Source organism: Pygoscelis adeliae, unplaced genomic scaffold, assembly GCF_000699105.1.
Source record: "Pygoscelis adeliae isolate BGI_AS28 unplaced genomic scaffold, ASM69910v1 Scaffold175, whole genome shotgun sequence".
Classification (NCBI taxonomy): domain Eukaryota; kingdom Metazoa; phylum Chordata; class Aves; order Sphenisciformes; family Spheniscidae; genus Pygoscelis; species Pygoscelis adeliae.
The window spans coordinates 905,480-918,295 of record NW_008824941.1 but is presented as its reverse complement, the minus strand read 5'-3'; the positions used below and the strand labels follow the sequence as shown (position 1 = coordinate 918,295).

Genomic DNA, 12,816 nt, shown 5'->3' with positions numbered 1-12,816 from the left:
AGTCCATGGTTGCAGTTTTGCTGCCCCCCCTCCTTACTTCACTGAGAATTGAGAATTCTACCATTTCATGGTCGCTAAGCTGTTCATTCAAACTTCATGCAAATATGGGAAAGGCTTCTAGCCCTTTCAACTACTTTATTCTTCTGCTTTTAGGCTTCTAGCTGGAAAAATTGAAAATAAATGTGGTAGCTCACAAAAAAGCATTCATAGATTTTATAGTCAGAAATATAAGATGTATATAGGACGACAGTAACTTTAAAGTGGAAGCCAAGCCATAAGAGAGCAAGACAGAAATGAATTGTTCATGGGAAATATATTTGAATAAACAAGAACTGCCATGTCAGAATACGCTGGTGAGGTTATTCCAAACCCCGTGAGACAGTAAAATCCCTGCAGCAGGATGGCCGATGCTGCTTGCAACAATTTTTCCTATTTAATTTACCCGTGAATGTAAACACTCAGGTTTAAAAATGTGTAATAAATTTTTAAGCCTGTTAAATTCTTGGACTTAGTGATACTTTGTAGAATGGAGATTAATACGCAATGTGTAAAAAAGCATCTCCTTTATTCTGTGTTACAGACTTTCAGTTTAATGAAAGTTCTGTTGGTTTGGAGCTGCAAGAAATATTGAAGTAGCCTTCCCTTTACATTATTTTCACTGTTCACTGTTTTGCATCTTTCTGTGATGTTTCTCTCCTGTTTCCTCTCTGGAAAGTATCAACCTTTTTAGTCTGCCCTCAGAAGGGAACATCTCCAAGCCCCTCTCTGTAACCTAGTGGTGGAAAATCTGTATCTTTTTTCCTTGGATAATTCCTGACTGCTTCAGCGAGTTTCAGTTGGTTCCTGAGCCTCAGGGTGCCTCTGATAAGCTATGGAAGCATGTAATTGGGGATGGATGATAGGAAATTGTGGGGATAAAAGAAGAAAAGAAAAGAGAGAGAGAGGGGAACAGAATCTCAGGACCTTCCGTAGTGACGAGACGGCTAACTCATGGAAGGCATTTCAAGGAACCATGCCCTCAGGTCAGCCTATGAACCACAGAAAACAAGCTCAGAATATCTTTAGCCCATTTTATTGCTTCATTTAGTACTGAAACATATTTTATGCACAAATTATTTGTATATTGTCTTATAGCACAGATTGTATTTAAAAACTGTATCTCACAGTTCAAGCAAATGAATCAACACAATGGTTTGTTTCTTCAGGGCAAAAATGGGTACCATAAATTTTGAATTAGCCAAACAGGATTTATGAAAGAAAAATGTAGGTGTTTCACTAAAGATCTGAGATTAAATTTGAGTCACAAGTCTTATGTAATGTTAGACAATGAACAGGAAAAACCTAATTACCTATAAATGCATTAAAGCACTTCTGAAAACTAAAATTTAAACCCAACCATACTGCCCAGACAAATAAAAGCACAGGAATTCAGATCTCATCCTTTGACAGCTATGGAAAAGGCAGCAAGTTTAAGTGTGTGCTCCAGGATTGTGACTTCAGCGTGTAGATAATCTGATATGAACAGCTTACTTGCTCTGTACGTTTTTGCTCACATAACAAATCACAGCGTTGTTACAGAGGACAATAAATCCTTAATTCAAACCCCACTTACTTGATCTCTTCCTGATTTGTGTGATGTCATGTGGCGGTCGAGCTGCGTTCTGTACGCAAACGTGTAACTGCACAAGGAGCAACTAAAGTTATCTTCATTTTTTTCATGGCGATATTTAATGTGTTCCTTCAGAGAGGTAAAACGCTTGTACCCTCGATCACAATACGGGCAAGTAAGCAGTTGGGAAAATGCATCGGGCGTTCCTACACAGGAAAGACAATACACCATATTTAAATAAATGTAAGCTCCAAACTTATTACCATCAACAAATATGCTTTACATTTACATATATGACTGTAAGAAAACATGCAGCTGCTAGAAGCTCCATCTGTTTTAGAAAAGGAATAACGATATTTTTTTTTTTCCCCACAGGTATTACGTTACTAACTACAGTATGGTACGGTTGCCCCAGTGTACACTGGAGAGAGTCAGCACAATGTGATTACCCAAAACCACACCTCTCACAGCAAGTCTGTTGGACTTCCCAGGACAGCACTAGAGCTTCTGCATGTGTGTTTCTGATTAAAAAGTGGTCTGAAAATTGTGAAACATGGTTTAAGATCTAGTAATCTTTGTAGATCTGGTTAGCTCAATCACAGGCAATCCTGAAATCCTGTTTACATATTAATTTGTCTATCACTGAAACATTTAATGGTGATGCTGTTTCCCGTTCCTAAGGAATAAATAATATTTGCAAGCTTCAGACAGTATTTTTTTCTTTCTCTTTACCTAACACAGAATCGTAAGTGAAAAGAGAACTTAAAAAAATAAAGAGTTGAAATGCAGTTTATAATTCTTATACACAGATATGTACCTGTTAGCAGATTGAAGCTGAATATTAATTTCACAAGTCTATTTCTGACAAGTCACCATTTATGAAGTATAACTCCATCTCTTCTTATCAGCATATATTTATCCCCCATATATAGTAACTTATTCTATGCTTGAGAAATTAATTTTTTAAAGGATTGAAAAAAAGCTTTTTTTATAAATTGATAAAAGTGTGTTTAAATAAATGTAGGGTTTGCTGTATTTGATCAAACTATCAATTTATAAGGTGTGGTATCCTCCAATGACCATGCTACTCTTCCACGGTTCAAGGGAAATGGGAAGCAAATTTTGCAAGGATGCACCTATCCACTGTGCTGAGAGAGGGCAGGAGAGGAAGGTGGAAGTTCTTTACTGATTATCATTTCATGCTCTGAAGCATGAGGGGCAAATTTGTATGCATTGTCATTTTAAGCTGCAGAACTATAAGCATTATTAATACTCATAAAATTAACCAGTACTTTAAAAGTACTTCTGAATTATTTATCTTCATGACCTCTTCCAGCAGTTATCACCATAGATTGATTACATGCTCTATAAAGTAGCAATTCGTTCTGTTTGTGTGGAATTTACTAACTTTATTTTTACTGAACATGCCATTGTTCTTGCAACAGTGGAAAAGGAAGACCAGTTTTCATTATTACTAAAAAACACCACCTTCTCTGTCGTATAGGTTCTTTTACACTTGTTATGGTAACAAGCAAGGTAAAACTTGTATTGTATTGGGTTTGGTGTTGTTCTAACCCTTTCTGCTTTTCCTGGATTAGCTGGGTTGTCCAAAAATGAACCCGTCCCCACATGTGAGACACAGTGTGTTTCCCTTCAATTCTCTTTTTTCCCATCTACAATTCAGTTCACCCGATATAAAGAATACTCCATTTCAGCACAAATACAACTCAGTGGAAATGTCAGAAGTACATTAACTTAAATTCCATTTCCATTGGAGCAAATGGCAAAACGGCAATGGTTTCCCAAAGCCACTAAAGACTCCAATTCTCTGTCACTTCTCCTGTCCAATCCCCCAGTTTGGAAGATGTATCTTTAGCAAATATCACTAAATTTTTGGCATTTTCTGTTCCAAATGATTAAAACAGTGAACATTATTGTTCAGCATCGTGATTTTCAGAATACTTCCCTGTGAACTTACTGGTCTAGGTCCAATTTAAATTATTAATACAAAGGTGTATTTTTAATGATTACATGGAAATCATATTGCAAGGCTGTAAAAATAACTTGACAATCTGTGCCACTGCAACCACAGATTAAAATCTTAAATTAATTAAATTGTAATTTTTAAGATGCTACTGTTGAGCATATATCTCACTTGAATTTTGCAAAACTTGTAAAGTAAACCACAAAATATTAGTAATTCAGGTCCTATTTCTGTAGGCATGTACACAGTTTAAATTTCTCAAATATTTTAATTTACTTATTTTTTTCCTAAAATCTCTAATAACATAAAATCTCTGGAAGAGCAGAACAAAATTGTTAGCATTACCCCTTTCACTGCTCTCCCTTAGACTCCAGTACAGTAATACAGCTACAGTGACATTTTTTGTTCAATTATGTACATTTTTCTTAAGCGATTGGAACACATAAAAACTCCTAATCCTTTATGTAGGATGTTACTTTCTTTTGAACAATCTTAAATACTCCAGTAATGGAACACAATCTGGTTGAAACTGCAGTTGTCACAGGTTATGAAAGCTGAACACTTCAGAAAGGAGTGCAGAACGCAAAACCAATCTGAACAGGTTTTGCCTTCAAATATTTCATGATGAAGATGCCTTCAATGTTTCATGACGAAGAAATGAACAAAGTATGAATTCTCATCTCACTCAGAAGAACATTTTAAGCATGAAACTTCCTCAGAGAAAAAAGACATCTACTTAAAAATAACAACAGGTCATCATTTTTTCACATAAACATTTTCGTATAAACGTTTCTTTTTTCTCCACTGCTGTCTTTTCAGGAAGAAAAAAAAAAAAGCCCATCATAGACTGGCTACCTAATAAAAGAACTCCTATCTAATAGATCCTTTTGGGTGTTTTGTTTAGAAATGTAAAAAGAAAAGAAACGTTATAACGCCTCCTAAGTTGTTCTTACATAAAACCACACTGTCTTGCTTCAGTCCCATTATATTTAATAAATGTTCGTTCTGTTCTTTCATACAACGCTACTGAATGGATTTATGAAAGCTTGAATTTTTATTTCCAGTTACTGGAGGTTATCATTTAGGTACTCATACAACTGAACCCCAGTGCACGTCTTGTTTCACAAAATCAAGCAGTAATGTTTTTTGCATGATGATCCCATCCTTTTATAATTATTTAACTAAGATTTTTTTTTCGCCAAAGTTACACGTGTATGCATTGTTGTCTTCTAAAATACAACAGAACTTTTGGGTCAAGTAGTTAGTACAATTTATTTCATAAGAACTGAACTGGTGGTATGTTTACCATTTTCATCCTGCCCACTAGCTTCTGGCGTGCCTTGTCTCTGGTCCTCCTCAGGTGCTTCAGGGTAGATAACAGCTGTATCTTCTTGTTGAAGGAATTCTTCAACATTAGGGTCATGGTTTTGTTCATTTTCTGCATCAGAATCACATTCATCTTCTTTTACTAAGAGTGAAAAACAAGACACAAGATAAGAAATGAAGAGTTTAAAAAGAACATAAATGAGATTCAGTAATTCACATTGCCAAATCATCCTCTATCCAAGGATGTAAAAACTCTTAACAGATGCTAGTATAGGTCAAGCCCTTTAAGATGCAGGAATATGTCAAGTTTTAAAACAGAGAACCTGTGGCATAATGACATTTTAAAATTTGACTAAAACCACAGTTTGCCTCTTCAACTCAGTACATTTTTATCATTTTAGATGTAGCTGTTCCCCTCAAATTCCCTAAAAATCTTAAATGCAACATTAATTATGATTTAGCCCTTGTAGTTTGAAGGCCAGCTTTACCATCTTGGCTCCTATGTCTGCAAAAGCAAATCTGCTGCCTTCAAGACATAATTTTTCATGTTATTTAAGACCTGTTCGTTAGCACAAGCCCAGAAGATATTTAAACTCTGAATAACAAGTTGGCTGGCTAAAATGCAGAAAACTTGAACTTTGAGTGGCTTGTTCGCTGGTGTTGGAAATGGCTATCAAAAAGGTTTCAGATCTAGTTAACATCCTTCAACATTTTCCAGTTTAAAACTTAAGAGAACAATCAATGAACAACTGTATTTCAAAGTTAACAATTAATAAATTGTATTGTATAATTGTATAAAAATAAATATTTTACTTAATGTTTGTACAATAAATATTTGCTACCAAGTATTTGTCTAAATACATTGTTCATGGAGTTTACTTTTACCATGGTGGAACATTCTGTGAGAGCTCTGCCTGCGGCACACTAAATCATGACAGATCTCCTCCACTATTAATAATGTGAGGTATATTTTTAATAGGAAGGAGAAGTTTTACGATTCATCTCTCAGTGTGAAGTCACCTACTCAGTTTACAATTTGACACAATCTTTTTATGACATGAGGCAGTCTCTCACATATAGAGCGTAATGCAATACATAACTGTAGTTCTCCATACTTGTTTGGGGAGATCTGACTTTACAGTAACTAAAAAGAATGTGTGCATCTACAGTTTGAAACATATCAAAGCTTAGTTGTTTGTTTTTTTTTTTTTTTTTTAAATAAGTCTTACCCTGATATCTAACTATTTAGTGTTAAGGGCATTGAAAAAAAAAAAGTATAAAAATTTTTTAAAAAGCTGGATGGGCTATATGTTAAATTTTTTGTCAGCCAGAGAAATAACAAAATAACAGAGCACCTGTTTTTGTTTGGTTCTGAAACTTAAGTACACATTTTATTTTGCCTTCTGTATAATCAGTACAGAGGAGTTGATAATAAGATACAGTATTAGCTTAAGTTTATTTTGGTATATTCCTTATTAGTTTAAAACACTATCTATTGACCTGTCCTTGTATTCTATACAACTACGCCTAAGATGAGCGCTATTCCTTGTTTTGCTCTTAGGAGACGCGGTGCTGCAGCGGCGCTGCGGTCAGGCCTCGCGCGAGAGGACTGCTCCGTGTCACTGGTCAGCTACACCTCCGGACCCAGGACATCCGAAAGGAGCCCAGGCTATTCTTCCTCAGATAAAACACTGTTTACAACTTAAGACCTCAAGCGTGGAAGAGCAAAGCAGTTTATAAAGAGAGGTGGGAGAGTTTCAAAGATTTCAGAAGGATAGTCACCTCGCCAAAATTCAATAGCACTTTATGAATAAGGGACTCAGACTAACAAAGAAATACCTGTACATCCAACTTCATCTGTCTGAGCTTCAGGCCCCAGGATTTCCTTTGTTTCTTTTCCAGCTGAAATAGTACATTTCACAAAAAGAAGAATGAATATTAAAAAAAAACCAAAACAATGAAAAAAAGCCACACACACAACGCAATGTATTTATTTCGTCAGCAATTTTTTCCATTTCTGTATCGTTCAGAAGAACTGCATTTAAACACAATGTTCTTTCAAAAATATGGATTGCACATTATTTCAGCAGCGTGTAATCAATTGAACCACAAAGATATTCCACAGTTGAAGAAACGCAATCTTAAAAGGAAGCCATACTAAACACTAACCATTATTTGAAGAGAGGTAAAGACAGGGACAGTGTTTCTCCAGCAAATACAGAGTCAGCTACTTAAATAACCCTATCTACAAATGCAGCTATCTGATACACTGGAATATTATTTCTGGAAACCAGAGTATCATAAAACAAATACATTTACATTATTTTCTCCAATTAGCAGTTTTTGGAAATGATTGATGATTTGCTGGTAATGTCTGCAAACAGCTACCTAGTGCGTTCTCTTTCTTTTAAATCGTCTAGAAACCACTTATAGGCTGCGATTGCTTAAACAAACAAGGACTTTAAACACATGTTCCCCTCTTCAGATCAACTGTGCACTACAAAAATGTTTCATGTATCAATTCCAATATTCAGTACGAGTTTGCAGGTACCAGACGTCCGCAAAACTAATGCTGTGGAGCCTACCTGCCTCCGAAGCTCCACCAGCTCCTGCTGAGCTGCAGCATTCAAGGATGCAGCATGGAAGTTTTAACTCACTACAGGTTGTTGGTTCAAATCAATAAATGGGCCAAGTAGCTCCTAATTTTGGGTAGCCTGGACTGGGAAGTTCCTATTGGAAAGGCCACTGCTGCCATTTCTGTCAGTACCTGGCTTATGGCAGGATTGCATAGGAAAGCTGTGTTGGTTGTTTCACCCCTTTATCAGTAGTATGCTATGCTAATATATGTGAAATTAAAGCATTATTTCATAGTTGTATTATGGAAATCTTAGATGCTTCAGAGCTCCTCTGCAGAAAAAGACTCTTACGTGATACAGGAGGTTAGACTCCACAATGGCTATGATCTGAAATGGCAACTGTTACACTTTTATTTACCGTACTTCAGTCTACTTCAGTGCAGGGAAAAATCCTCTAGTTTGGCTAGTCAAATCCCCAGAACATTGCAGCTTTTTAATTACAGGAGAAGCCAATTTCTCCTTTACATGGAAGATGATAAATTCTAGGAGAACTTTAAGTTCTGAGATAATACCAGCTTCCTCAAAGGAAAAGATTGTTAATTTTGTCTACTTCGATAAAATCCCACAGACCCAAAATACCTGCAGGTAGTCACAAACAAGAAATGTGCTTAAAAGGAAACTGTAACTCTTAAATCTTACTTTAATTTTAATTGTCATCTAAAAAAACCCCCAAAACAGTCTGTATATTATTGGTCAATACTGGATTGTGAACTAATTATATTTTTGGCTCATGATACCACAGACTTAGTTCAGAATTTGTAAGATGGATGATTGCATGCAATGCAAATTAAAACCCAAAATTTAACTTCTTAAAAGCAATCATGATGCAAACCTACTATTTTTCTTTAAAAAGTTTGTGATTTTTCTCCATTATGAAATAGGCTCTGTGGAAGAGGGGGAATATCAGTAAGTTACTGCTCATAGAAATTTGAATTACAGTGTCTCTAGCAAATTCCATTGGCTTCAGTACAAATAAAAGCTATGCTTCCCAAGGGAATGTCAAGGAATTTATGGCACTATAGATTAATCTCTGTGAAGTTAAAAACCCTCTCAATTCTAATAATTGTAACCTCTGTTTGGTACTGTCTCTTCCCAATATCTAAAAATGGAGTATAAGACAAGGAGGAGCCCTTTTCCACAGGGGGTGATCTTCCTTAATGCTGTAGGAATAATTAATAATTTGAAAAATGTTAAGTAGAGCTCTATCTTTACAGCTATGTATGGTCCACATAGAAAGGCAACTTTGCAATTGTGCCCTCAGAAGCCCAATTACCATGCTGCAAATACAGCTGCTGGGAAGCAACGGAAAGGGATGTGATGATGGGGGAACAGATCTTAAGTCACTGTTCGACCAAGTACAAGTCACAGCTCTGAATTCCAGAAGAAATCTGAGCCACTTGCTGAATGACCGCTTAAATACAGGTCTCCATGAATAGCATCTAGGGCATGAATATCCATCTTGGCATTACATCTGGACATACCAGCTAATTGTAAAACATGTTCTTGGACTTCTGTATCTCATCATTGCTTATGAGCAACTGCTTAGATACGGTGGGACTTCTTAGAGTTGAATGCTAATGATTTTCAGATCACAGGCAGCAGTGTGTACTAGCAGCAAACGTGCATGACACAATCACTGTGTCATAGGCTGACTGTAAAGATCTCTGCATGGGTAAGATAACTGATCAAATTTAAACCACTAGCAAAATGGAAATTTTGGTTGCAGGCAGAAAAACAAACTTCACTGAAATTTCCACTGCAGTCTTATCTTCAGAGAAGGGAATAAATTCCAAAGCCCATCAAAAGAGTTTCTAATTTAATTTCTTTAGAGCTAATTTTCTGATATGCATGTAGCAAGCACTATTTACAGCTTACAGTATTGCCTGGTTGTTTGCTTCTGTGAGTAAAAACTTGATCAAAAAGATGCCACACTTTTTTAGCCTTCCTCCCAAATGAAATTAATACAAAATAGCGCGGCAACCTTCCTCAGCAACCCACCACACTGAAAGAACACAATCCATCTTACAGCACATAGGCTCAACCTAAAATTTTATGAGTTAAAGGAATTTTTGAGTTCCAGGAAGAGCTTAAAGATAAAACATAACTTCATTAATTTTTAAAGGTTATTTCAAGGTCTGGACAATTTTTTTAAATTTTCAGTTTTTCAAAGGTATCTTAGTTCCAGGTCTGAGATGTCTAGATTTGCTAAATACTTATAATACATAATAATGCTTTTAAAGTGTATTAATATAATAACTTAATAAGTTTAACCTTTGTGTGTTTTTTTTTTAAATTGTAGTGTAGGTTTTACTTCAAACTAAAGCAAAAAAAAAATCGTATTACAGAATCATTGCACACATGAGTGCTGGCACACTGCCAACAACTTGTGCAGGATACACGTGGTTCACTTTTTCAAACCCGTATGACTGCTTCAGTTAAACCTCTTGAGATACACACCTTATATTTAAAACACCTGTTCTGAAGGTCTTTTAGAAATTCAGTTAGAATGACTGGAAACGGAAGGAAACTAATCTGATAAAGAAATGTTACGTGTGTCGTTTCTATTCTTAGGCATTCGTGAACAGAATAAATATGTAAAACTCTCATTCTGTCAAGTTCAGCTAAAACCAGGAACTTTCAGTACTATTTTACCGATGAAACACAACTTAGTAAAACTGCTGTAGTGCATGTTTTCTAAAAATAATCACCACTCCTGAAGTTGGTATTAGTGTTACATGGACACCTACCCCAGTACCTTTCCCTGTATGAGAGAGATCATATATTCAATACCTCTCTCTTCCGATTTCTAATATGCAACCAAGACTGATAGTATGATTTTCAGCTCACACCTTTCCTTCTAGGAAAGCTATAAAAAAGTACATAGTACTTTACCGTAGCAAATCAAAGCTCCATAAAACCTAATGTAGCCTTCATTTCTCTCATGTAGTCATAGCTAGAAATTCAAACAATTTATTTAAAAAAACCTTACTATCAAATAAAAAACCCTCCAGACTGCTACAAAAGAGGCTTCAGAATACATAATTTTTACAGAAGAAATTTATGGTAGTTTGAGCAAACCTGTATGGCAATTGTTTAATCTTTTGTCTGTCTAACCACTGATGAAAGCCTGTCTTCGTCAGCAACGACCAAGGCAGAGAAAACGTTGCCTACATTGTGATTCTACAATCACAGTAGAATATGGTTTAAATGCTTCATTTTAGCAAACAAATTTTAAAAGATTAAAAATGGTACATTCGAAATAAGGAGTCAAAAAAGATGTCATTACATGCCTAGACCTCTGAAAAACCCCAGAAGGTTGTCTGAGGCAAGATGCTGTGTCATGACTACCTGCAGGTACATCTCCAGGAAACGTTCAGTCCAAACCCCGCACCTCTGTGAGCCAGTGCTGCTCTTCACTCCCTATTTTCAGGTTTCCTATACCCATGCTTGAAGGGTTCAAGAAATAGTCTACACACAGCCCATTTTTATGTAAGTGCAATTCCTGATAGATATAGCCTGCAGTAGAGCAAAGATATTATAGGAGAACTAAGAAAATAACCTACCTAATAATTTAGCTGCAAAATACTCATTTCCCTGCACAGTATACCTTGGCAATAGCAGCTATGTAAAAACAGGCTGAGTTGATGCTATTCTTTGAACTCTCAGCTGCTCTCTCTCAGCTGGATTGCAGTTAGGGACCATATGACTGCTTTCCGTTTATTTAGATGTGAGGTCATGCAATTTGTCTTAAACCACCAGTTTTAACAAGGTGGATGCTAAAGAATTGCGGCTGGAGTTCAGACACAAACAGGGATATGCCAGAAAATATTCCGTATTTTTCAGGGGATTAAGGCCAAATTCCTCAATAAATTCTACTAATTTATACATTTATCCCAATTTGGCTCAAATGTAAGCATGCTGTGTGATATTATGAAACTCAGTATCTGATTCCACAGTAAAAGGCCCATTTCCTGATTGCTTCAAATTTTCAGCTTCTAAAGCTGCTGCATAATATGTACAACATTTACCGCCTTCCAGTGTTTTCAAAATACAGATTCATTATGAGTAAGATAGCAATTCTAAAACTAATAATCTAAAGATTATTTTTTCTGGCTATATTTTACAAGGGAAAAGGCAGAAGCAGCTCATAAGAAGAAATTTACATCTGAATGTTATTTTGTTTCATGTTTTTGGCTTAGTGCTTACTCCCCAAGCTGAGCAAACCCTGAAACTTACCGGGAGCTATGGCAGAGACCTGCCATGCAGAAAGACTTGGAAAAACTAAAAGCAAGTAACTAGTTTCTGATCACCCTTAAGAATGCTGCATCTACAGATTTGAAGCTCCTCTTTAAAAATGCCAATGGAATGAATGCACCTCTGAATCTGCCTCAAATAATAAATAAAGAACATGAAATATATTACAACAAATACATTAGAAAACGTCTTTTTTGATTGTGACTATTACATGTTATTTCAGTAACAAAGTGACCAAAAAAAGTTCTGTTGAATCTTCATTTTAGAAACCTTTCTCTACATAGCATCATCAGTGAAAATGAACATACCTTCATCTTCCCAGCAACTGTTCGTACTCCCTTCTCTTTCACTGTTTTCTGGTAATACTGTACGGTCTGTTGGCAAGTCATCTTCTGGCACACTAGCATCACAGTCTGCTGCATCAGTTACACTTTCTTCTTCCACTATATGCAATTTATCTTCATCATCTGAATCTGAGTTTGCTTCTACCACGTTATTATAATTGGTGACTGTGGACAGACAAAAAGCAAAATACTGATCAATATACTCTTAACTTACAGCATGGAGTTCCAAAGCTTTCAGTACTGTGGCCAGACGCTATATCTGGGGCATCTCTATGGAGTCACATTATTATTTCTTCTTGGCTTGTAAGCCACTTGGACGTAATGGCGGCACACAAGGAGACATCTGACAGCTGCTGGGCTTCCACCACTGCTAGGAACCACGATACCTCCCACTGCTGTACACCCAGCATAAGGCTGCACAAGAAAAGGCAGAGGACAACTCCAGAGCTGTCTTCTGGGCCACACTGAAGCATCAGGCTTCCAGTCGGATCACTCCAATTTGGATACCAGCATTACTGTATGTTTCCTTTAAGAACATTATGGCCTGGTCAATAGTCTGTGAAACACTTAATACTGACAAACAACATTTTGTTACAGACAGAGGTGTATAATGAGGACAGGCTGTATGCATATAGCAAACAGTGGGGCACAGAAGGAACAAAA

General features: G+C 36.3%; 1 protein-coding gene across 1 annotated transcript in view; it reads right to left on the bottom strand.

Moving 5' to 3' along the window:
- ZEB1 (zinc finger E-box binding homeobox 1) overlaps nucleotides 1-12,816 on the bottom strand; it is a 126,707-nt gene that overhangs the window by 18,243 nt on the left and 95,648 nt on the right. The window contains exons 2-5 of the mRNA XM_009325528.1: nucleotides 12,118-12,318; nucleotides 6,759-6,821; nucleotides 4,900-5,061; nucleotides 1,613-1,815 (exon numbers count right to left, since the gene is read on the bottom strand). Coding sequence (XP_009323803.1) covers nucleotides 1,613-1,815; nucleotides 4,900-5,061; nucleotides 6,759-6,821; nucleotides 12,118-12,318 — 629 coding nt within the window. The remainder of the gene's footprint in view (nucleotides 1-1,612; nucleotides 1,816-4,899; nucleotides 5,062-6,758; nucleotides 6,822-12,117; nucleotides 12,319-12,816) is intronic.